Genomic DNA, 10872 nt, shown 5'->3' with positions numbered 1-10872 from the left:
ATGTTCTTTGTTTACGATTGGTGAATGAGGTCCATTAAGTGCAGTGAATAGCAGATTAGGGTTAGGTAGATATCGCAGAATATGCCTTTTTTTAAAGCTTAAAATAACGGAAATAATGCTTGGATCCGGGGCTTTGCCCCAGACCCACTGGGAGAGCACACAGTGCTCCTACTGGCGGTCTGTACTGTCTTTCCACTAATTGAAAGAAGAGACCATTCTAGAGTAGAAAAAGTTTGAAGAATTAAAGGTCAAAATGTAATGAAGATTAATTACATACACACACACACACTTATATATATATATATATATATATATATATATATATATATATATATATATATATATATATATATATATATATATATATATATATATATATATATATATATATATATATATATATATATATATATATAATATAAATCCCCCGCACACCAAAAAAATCCATGATATGATATGCCATTTGTGGGCCGGTTCATATGGTAATGCCAGGGCCGATTTTGATACCCAGTCCGCCCCTGGTGGTGCCCCAGCGATCCAGCAGACGAAAGAACAGATGAAAGTGAATGTGAAGTTAGATGTGAACCTGACCTAACTAAAGTCTTATAATGAGTATCTGATTGATCTATTTTTTTTTGTAAAGGGTCAATCTCTTATTCAAATTCTCAAGACGAGAAAATTATATTTCCGTTTAAAAAAGCATCCTTTAGTTCAGTGTCCAACGTGTGTAGGTTAATATTAATATAAAAAAACTACCTATTAATTGTTGTTTTATATTATGTAAAACTAATATGCATACTAAATAGATGTTTTTCTCTTTAAAAAAAAAGTAAACATTTTTTGTCTAAATGTTTTAGTTGTTTAACTTAGAATAATTTTTTTACAAAAATCTTAAACCATTTGCATAACTGTGTTAAAAATATGGTAAGTGATGATCTTCCATACTAAAGAGCCTTCAGTATTTATTACTATTCATAGTGAATAGTTGTAGAAGTGGTGTATTTTTATGAAAAAAACTGCTTGCTTAGTAGATTTTAAAACAAATATAGATTTTTCGCTTTCAGAAAAGAAAAAAGTAGCAGTTGCATCAGAACTTTGAATGGTTTAAAATATGATTTCATATTTTCACTATTTATTCTAGTTTACCAGATCCAAACTGTACGGCGGGCGGACGGACAAAACTAATAGCGTCTTTTCTCTTTCGGGGGCCACTAAAAATAGTCAATAACCAAAAACCATTGCACAGAAATCCACCCTGTTGAGTGCCAGCCATATGCATTGTCGGATGTGTGCCATAATGTTCTGCAACACCCTACAGAAAAGTGAAGGAATGAAACACACATTTCAGGACTCGAGTCAAAGAGATAAGAAAGAAAAAAACTCCCTGCAGTACAACGTAACCGAAACTTTGAAATATTTATAACGTTGGAAATTTAAGAGCAAATATTTTACATATTATATTTAGCAACTTGAATAAAGTGTATTACTCTCGCAAGATCACTTTTCCATTAATCTATTTTATATTGGATTTTTTTTAAATATAGAGATTTGGTAAAGAATAAAGTTGTTGTAAAAATGATTTAATATTTGACTGGTTACTATCAAGCAGCAAATAGAAATAAGCATATCATAAAAATAAACAACCAAGAAGTGAGGAGACTACAAGAACCCTTTCTCTCCAGATTCAAACAATGTTTTCTTCCAGTGTTGGATCTCTTGTTTTTATTTGTATCGCTTCGAAGGTTAGTGTGATTCCTTAAGGTAATCGTAGCCCGTATAATTGAATTATGACAATTAAAAAAAAAACACTTTAGTAGCCAGTCTTCGAGCACAAAGATTAAAGGGGATTGCAGTATTTCACCTAGCTTGGCAGTCCTAGCTGTGATCTACATATTTTGCCACATCCAGATCAGACATAACCGTTGTCTTCCGATGATTGGTTAACGTTTATGTCTGTCCTCTGCAAAAGTTGTACTTTCGGTCTCAAATTAGTATTCCACAAAATTGTAGAAATCTCCAGCTGTTTGCTTGGAAGCCGCCTGCTGCAAGTAATGATTATAATCTCTAATTTAGCATAGGTTTTTATTATAGTAAAAATCGCATTATAGTAATAATAGTTTAGATGACAACCTTACGGAACTGGACCTGCATGTAAGACACTTTCCGAAGACAGGAAAAAAAAAAGGACGAAAAGCGATTATGCAGTGACCTCCTGACAATTATTTTGCCGAATCAGAGGTAACAAAATATGCAGGTCACAAATGGGTCTACGTGTCCATCTGAAATACTGAGAATGAGCTCAGACTCTATCAGGTTTTCAACAACTTCTTTAAAAATACCTCATCCGTGTCAGCTTCTAAATTTCAAACGTTGTGCATTTTTTTTAGCAGTCATAGTTCGTACAGTCTCATCAGAAATAGAAATAGAGTCAAGCATTGCGACTTAGATATCATGTGAGCCAGTTGGCTATATAAAGCAGTTCTTTAGAAAATAAGATTTTGAAAACAAAGAGGGTACGGAATGACTGAGGGCATGGTTTGAAACTGGGACCATCGTGTTTGGAGCAGCTTAATCACTTAAATCACCATTTCAATACATCTCTGCTGTTTCTTTCAAATTTAAAATGTTATGATATATATATGTATATATAAGGCTTGTCTTTGAATCCTAAGATTAATGAGAAATGCAGCATTTCCCGTTGATACGCAGCCCCAGCTGTGACCTACATATTTTACCACACACAGGGTAAGAATATCCATTGTCCGACGGTGGTCGATTAGGATTTTCTTTTCGCTATCTGCGCCTGTCTTTTGCAGCGGATTTTCTGTTCTCATGTGTGTATTCCGAGGCCTTTGTAAGTGAACTCCACCACTACTGGCCCTGGCCACACGGTCATTTGACACTAGACTTCCTAGATATTTGTTTGAAGAAATCTACCACGTTAAGGGGCTATCCATTTACGGTGATCTATCTATCTATCTATCTATCTATCTATCTATCTATCTATCTATCTACCATAGACATAAATAAAATTATGTTTTTTTTTCTATAATTAGAATCTGATATTACCGCTAATTAACATTTTTCGAATGCTATATTTTTGTTTGATATACTAACACTTTATTAGTGCATACATTAAAAGGTGTCATACGTGATGACTGACGAAGTCTGTCCAACAGCAAGTGCAAGTTACAACAGCGGTGAGTGTGAATGAAGAACGGGTAGTGTTAACGATAGTCCCTAGTATCATATAATCTTACGACAGAACTACATAATGTTAAGACAGTCCTAGAAGTATATAATATTACGACTGGTAGAACTATACAAAATATTAAGACAGTCCTAGAACTATAGAATATAACTACAGTCCTAGAATTATATTGTATTACGAAAGTTGTAGAACTATATAATATTACGACAGTCCTAGAACTAGGGCTTTTTCTGTGACGGTACGCACTGGTACGGTGTACCGGCATCTTTTTATATATGGGGAAATAATTATTACTTTTCTTGTATATTAACTTATATAATTAATTTATTAGTAGTTGAAAGTCAGGCGCTCAATCACTGAGTACCGACACTGCCTAGAACTATGTGTTCAAGAGACACCAACTAGTACGACAGTCCTAGAACTATATGTCTCTTGTAGGTTATTGTCACGTTCCTGGTGACACCTTATTGTTCACAAAATGAGGACAGTTTACCTAGCTCATAGTAGGTCACGCGTTATCAAGCTTAGATGCCAGAGAGACGCCGATTAAAATTGTGTTCAATGCTACAGCAGGGATATATAATTTACATACTTTAAATTATGAAACAACAGACGAAGAAAATTAAATGTAATTGGTTCATGGGTATTGAGATGAAAGGTTCTAGATTATTCTAAGGAAAGATATACAAAGAGGAGTAGGAGCTTGGGACGAGAGTGAGAGCTAGAAAGTTAGTCTTAAAGTAAATATTAACTCATCTTATTGATCATTTTTACTGAATCCTTTATCTGCTTTATATAAATATTTGTTCATACATTTATTGATTCAAGTTTGAGTTTAAAATAATTGCAACTCTAGAAAAGCATATCAGCACTTTGTTATTTCATTGATTATGAAAGTGTTTGAACTATAATTACTGCACCTCTGAACCTGCATTTGTCACAAGTTTATCTCATCAAAATCTTGAAGTCAAACAAATAATAAAAACGCGACACTTTTAATAAAGCTTGACTTTATATTATACTACTTGGTCAATAAGTAGCCTTTTAACTAACTTTAATATATATATATATATATATATATATACCTTATTGATTCTTTTGTATTCTATTTACCGATACACCAGATAGTTAGCGATTTCTTGAAAATGCCAAATGTGCGGTTAAGTTGCTTAAACAGCTTGACTGTCTTTTAAGGGATTGAGTTTGAAATGGATTTTCTTTTTAAAAAATCTCCCATAGAGCTACGTCCAAAAAAAAAATTAATGTGCTATAACTTATTGATAAGCATCTTAGTTAAACAGAAAAGGCAAATTAGTTTGTTCTCTTAAGGATTCAAATCGTCACGTGGTAAAAACTGATATCGAATTCATTCTTGTGTTTTAAAGACCAGTCTTGTTGAATGGTTCATTAGGAAAAATAACTTCAGAATAATTTTAATGTAATTTTTTTGGTAATAAACTTACTAATAGGAGATAAACACATCGAAATCTAAGAAATTCGAAAAAGAATCCTGACGATTCAAAGAACACGAGATAACCTTCTGATCACTGTCACATCACAAAAGCTATGACTATACGATCATATCATAAGGCCCTCTGGGCTCGTGTAAAAACCACACTTTAGAAAAAAAATGTTGAAGAAGAAAAAGAGACAGACAAGATTACTTAAAGTACAATAAGTAAAGTTCCCCTTTCAAACCTAGCGATCTATAGGACAGATGCTAGTGTGGCCATCAGTTTCTGTGACCCACGGTTCACGAGGGTAACATGTTGCCAGCACAACAACCAATAACCTTTCCCTTTACCCAACTAATGTCAGGTACCCAGTAGAGCTGGATGGACTTAAGAGACGTCCTAAAGATCCCGAAATAAAAAAAAATGCTAATCTTTACCAGAATTGAACCCGGAACTCCCGCTTTATCGCTCAGCAAACCTTGCTTTCTAATTATTCCATAAGTAAAAAAAAAATACAAGTGCTCCTTCTTCCCTAGTGCCATTAGCCATAGACAGGGCTGAATCAGCCAGATAAACCTATGACTTAGCAGTCACTAATTAACGTGTGTAAGGCTAGATTAACTTTTGAACTAAGAATGCAATTATCTTCGGTAAAAAATGTCTGTAATTGAGAGGACAAGGTCAATAGTTAATCAGGGTAATATAAACGCATTTTAATTGGAAGTTTAAATCACTAAGGCGGCTGTGACAACTAGATTAGTGATTCATTGGATTTGAATACGTTATACTTTTCATGTTATGCAAATATATCTCGCTGCTTACTTTTCAAGCCTTTTTTTTGTATTTGTATAATTCTAGAAAAAAAAATGTAGTATTTTATTGTTCAATACATTTTCTTTTATTCCAGTCGGAGGTAGTATTTCTCTCTACAAAGATCAGTGTGGCTTAATAGCTGGACAATATAACTATTTCACCAGTTGGACCATAAGTGGACCATATTCAACTTACATCACGCTTGTGTAAATGCCAATTCATAATATTTAGCATTATTATTACATTTTAATATGATTACTGTCATATTCTGAATTTTGTTTTCTACTAATAGTTCGATACGAGACTTTCTAGGAGCATTGTAGATAAATGTCCCAATTTCTTCAAAGTCTTTTATACACTCACACCTACCGTATTTTCGCACATATATTCCTTATACGCGTTGTTATGGTACGATTATGAATTAGTTATTTTTTTCGGGAATAGGGGAAAGTTTTTACTTGGTAAGGATGACGTGGAAGTTTTAAAAAAGTAAGAACGAAATAGGAGCGGACATAAACAAGACGCTTTCTTAACAACGTAGCAATAAGGAACACACTTTTACAGACGGCTAGAAGTAGGTCACATTCGACGGTTCCCTTCTTGATTATTAAACGTGTTTGATGTTCAACACCAGAGTCAACTACCTCTATTTGATTGCTCGGCCTTACGCCGGTGTTATCGGTTTCTGACTTCAGTGTTACCTCCATTAGAGTTTCTTTTCATTCGACACCGTGGAAGCACTTAACAACGTATGACCCGCTCACTTGCGTGTACCCCGCAAAATTAGAAGAATAAACTAGATCGTACAACCCGCAGACTTTATATACCCCTATACGCAAAGTGTGACATGTCGTAAACATACGATATATTAAGTACTGTCATCGGTACTGTTTGTTTTCATGAGGTTTATAATGAGATATTTACAAAGTTTTCCAATGTACATTTCTCAACCACACTGCGAACTATAGGAGGTATCAAGACCCATTGGTATGTTCATAGTTTACCTTATGCTATGTTTATGAGTAAAAAAACAACATCCGATAACCCCCGCACCTTAGGTTTATCCGCACAGCTACTAATCATTTGTAAAAACGTGTATAGCCCTAGGGTTCTATGCACGAAATTATGGTAAATCTGCTTACCACTATTAAGAAAGCCTATTATCACATCCTTTTTACCACTTGTCCAAAAAAACGGTTGTAGTTAAAGTGATAATCAATAAATTACCAAACAGATCTGTTTGGTGACGTTAAAGCTCATTTTACATCAGAATACAAAGCTCAAACAACTCTATGGCTTTTCTCAATAGGACGGAAGTACGTACTAAACGTACACATTACATATCTCCATTTATATGAAATAATTAAAACAAGCTTACATCGACGAAGTCATACATCAATACAAGCGCATTACAAAAGATCTACATATCAGTTATCATTCCATAAAATCAGGGCCGGCCCTAACAATTACGGGACCCACTCCGGGCCCATAGGTCGCAGTAGCCTAAGACCAGATGCTTAGAATGCACTTTTATTGACACATCAAACATATAAAGGCCAAGATAAATGCACATTTATTGTGCCATATGCTAGGAAGAATTTGTAAAAATGCTCCTTATTCGTTATTGCTGTTACTGTTTGGAAAGGGTTGCCTGAGTCAGCCAGAAAAACCAATGGATTGGCAGAGTTTAAATCATTGATTAACATGCATAATAATAAAAGTATTAAACTAGTTGGATGAAATCATATTTTTTTTTGAAGTAACGTCTTTATTTTATAAGATAAGATAATAATAATAATAATAATAGATTTTAATTAGCGCTACTTTCATGCTATTCATTTGAGAATCATCCAAAGCAATGTCTACAGAGTGTTGAGAATGCAAATGAGCTCCTATTACTGTGGCGAAAACTATGTTCAAGTTATAGAAAGTGGGAATATCTTGTTAGACAAAACATGCAGCACCAATGGTGTAACCTCTGATTTCATTCCAAGATATATGGCTTCCAGCTTGTCATATAGTCTCAGTGTGAACTATTTGGGAACCTCTAGTACAGGCAGAGGATTTGAAGCCGTCTATTACGCAAGAGGTGAGAATCAGAGTTGGACACTATTTAGATTAGATAGTTGTTTAACAAAAGTGATGGTAGAACTACAGTCGCCGCCATTGACACAATTCTGTTAGGTTAGTAGAAAAGTTATAATTGCTTTGGTCATTAAAACATAAAAAAGGATATTAGTGAATAGATTTAGATGCAGAAAAACAGGGCTAATTAATAAATTGAAAATGACTGAGTGGTGTACTGATCTTAAGTGATAACACAAAATCTTATGGGTATCGTATTTAATGTTAACGACACATGGTTTTGAAGTCTTGTTATATTTTCATAAAACAGTAATAGAATCATTAGAGAAATCCAAAGCGGACAGCTTGCACGGAACAGTTATAACCTAAACAAAATGCAACAACTTTTATGCCATAGGTATATTTGGTGTAAATTCTAAAACGACAAAATGACAAAATGACATAGATTTGTGTATATGTATATTATTTGGTGTGTCGATGGTGGAGGTAAGAACTAATGATATTGAGATTGTTGAGAGAAAGAACCTTAATCAGGCGAAATAAAATAAATAAAAGCTTATCTAAAGGGAACGGCCCTTAAATCTATATCTATCAATAATGTACAAATTATTTCCGTTATTCAATATCAAACACAAAAATTAATTTCCTATAATTAATTGACTATATTTGGCATTTTTGTTTATTTGATTCATGTTGTGTTACGTACATTAAATAATTGTTTAAAAATAACAACTGAGGGAGAAAAAGCGTAAACTATGATTTAAGGGAAATAACCCCAACAAATTTAGCCACATCTGTGAATACTGAAGTATTAGTTTCCCTTGTTTTTATTAAACATTTAAAAATGAATTACCAGTAATTAATTGTCAAATTGGTTACTTTTTTTTTAGTGATTCGTGTCTTGTCTCAGTCAATAAATAATTGTGCGAAGTTTCAGCTTGATCTGTGAATGGGTGTGAGGGGAAATAACTTGTATACACTTTTACCTGAGATGAACTCCTATTAAAAAATCAGAGCAGGGAGGAAGGACTCAATCCTCCCATAGTGCTTTTGCAAGAAACTGGGCCGTTCGGCGTAACGCCTCGTAATCTCCATACAAGTCGAGTGACTGTTCAGACACGTCCCCCCTTAGCTCTCGGAGCTGGGGACACTCGTACAAGGTATGCGACACTGTTTCGACGCTCTCTCAACAGTGGCGGCATCGGAGGTCATAATTCGAGCGGAACCGGGCAAAGTATGCCCCAACAGGACAGTGTTTCGTCCTACACTGTGCAATGATTGCTTGTTCTGACCTCCTTAACCGCCACCATGGATCGTCGCGATCTGGATGACGCACATGCTGTCAGACACCACGTGCTCTATCGGATTCCTCCCAGGACTTTAACCACTTCTCATGAATGAATGCTCGAATTTGTGCCGTTGCTTGTAAAAACGTGCTTGTTGCTTCGAGGTATGTGGCTGCCAAAGCACCCTCCCATGCGGGGGTGTCTTCGTTTCATTGCCCCTCACGCCGCAATGTGAGGGCGCCCAATGCATAAAAGAAAACAATAGCTCCAATAACTCGGCGGATGTTATCTGCGGCGCCGACTGCCTCTTCTATGGCGGGCGACCCTCCCCCGCCGCCACCCATAGCTAGGAGACTTGAGAGAGTCGGTGACTAGTACTACAGTAGTGGCGCTAAATTCATGTTGGGTCATTTTGGGCTCTAATAGCCTCGAATGCCCGAGTTATCCCTGTGAGTTCAGCGTCCATGGAGCATGCAGCGAAGCCGCATGGACCAGAGAGCCGATCTGGTTCTGTCCGGTCTGGGTAGACTATAAGGGCCCCATACCCAGATATATCGGGGTCCTTCAATACCGACCCATCGGTATAGCAGAAAATGGCATCTGATGGGTAGGATTTTAATGTTAATGATGCACAATTTTGGAGAATGGCAGGTTTTAAGCGCCTCTTGCACACTCTTTTTACCAGAGAGACAGAGTGATATAAGCTTTGTATTAAAAATAATCAGTTTTTATGCCTTAGATAGTATTTAATGTAAAAATCTATAACAACAAATTACGTTTGTATGTAAAACTATAACAATATTATTTTGCGCGTCGGTGGTGGAAGTAAGCAAAAAAAAAAGAAGATACAGAGATTGTTAAGTTACAACGCCAGAGTAATATTACAAAAGAAGATCGACAAAGAGCTTATGAAATACATTAGTTCGAATTAAGAAGCACGGGTGGGGCCTTTCCAGTTGAAAGTAGTAAATACTAGAATTCGCTGGACAACGGTATTTATTGGGCCAATAAGAAGTGTTTATGTGAGTACCCATATTATTATTATTATATGTAAGTGAATAAAAATGAAGGGTCAATTGCAAAACAATATAAATCATGGGAATAAATGAATGAGAGTAGCCGGTAGTTAATGCTAGTATACATATATTTTCAGGCCAACACTCAGTATTAACAGATGATTTTGGATATATAGCTAGCCCTGGATACCCACGGTCTTATCCAAACAATGCTAACTACACTTGGCTGATAGCAAGCAATCATGGGTATAGGATTAATCTCAGGTGAAAGACATTTTTTTTTTACTGTAATAATTAAGTTTAGATAAATGTATTTCGTCAAATGTTTTACACGTTTAGCATTGTACAGCATCAGGCAGGGTTCAAACCCAAGAACATCGAAATCCACGAACAGCAAACCAGGGCGCAACCAAACAACCAGATCTAGCTCATTCTCTTTGTAATTGTTTTCTTATTCCTAAATTGACATTTCACTCCTGTATATGTCACCACGCTGTTAGGATTAAAAACTTTAATAACTTTGTTTGTTTATTATTAGAAAATGTGATAGTCCAAGAGGAATGCATTCCCATTTTACTTACAACAAATAAAAGTTTCTTTAACTAAAATGTTAAATTAAGTTTGGATTATGGAATTTAGAAATAAAAACTTTCGACCTGTGGAGAAGTTACGTTAATCTCTAGATAATTTATTTAGGTTATATTTGTATGTTACATCTCCATGCAAGGGTATTTCTTTATAATAGATATTCATATTTCACATAAACTAATATATAACATATTGTTATAACTCTGCCGTGCGCACCGCCATCCAGACTAGTGCTAGAAGGTGCGCACTGTGATAAACTAGACTGAGAAGGATGTCAACATTAGGAAGAGAAGTGAGAACGATTTCCGCCCAAGTAGAGAGCCAAATATGGAGAGATTGTGCCTAAGAAAGATGATGTTTTATGAACTTGTGATGTCTTGTTAATAAATATATATGTGCCTCGTTGAGTTGCCTCCCTT

The 10872-nt window shown here is 35.3% G+C and overlaps 1 protein-coding gene across 2 annotated transcripts in view; it reads left to right on the top strand.

The window, feature by feature from the left end:
- The first annotated feature begins 1281 nt into the window (after positions 1-1281).
- The window catches only part of LOC106074342 (deleted in malignant brain tumors 1 protein-like), a 19330-nt gene continuing 9739 nt past the window's right edge, over positions 1282-10872 (top strand). Inside the window, exons 1-6 of one of the 2 annotated variants that reach the window (XM_056033763.1) lie at positions 1283-1396; positions 1545-1742; positions 3143-3200; positions 5573-5684; positions 7347-7567; positions 10003-10129. In XM_056033763.1, coding sequence (XP_055889738.1) covers positions 1692-1742; positions 3143-3200; positions 5573-5684; positions 7347-7567; positions 10003-10129 — 569 coding nt within the window. In that variant the 5' untranslated portion in view covers positions 1283-1396; positions 1545-1691. Of the gene's footprint in view, positions 1743-3142; positions 3201-5572; positions 5685-7346; positions 7568-10002; positions 10130-10872 lie in introns of both variants that reach the window. The other variant, XM_056033762.1, reaches the window with a different exon arrangement.

Source organism: Biomphalaria glabrata, chromosome 6 (assembly GCF_947242115.1).
Source record: "Biomphalaria glabrata chromosome 6, xgBioGlab47.1, whole genome shotgun sequence".
Lineage (NCBI taxonomy): Eukaryota > Metazoa > Mollusca > Gastropoda > Planorbidae > Biomphalaria > Biomphalaria glabrata.
This window is presented reverse-complemented; position numbering and strand designations above follow the sequence as displayed.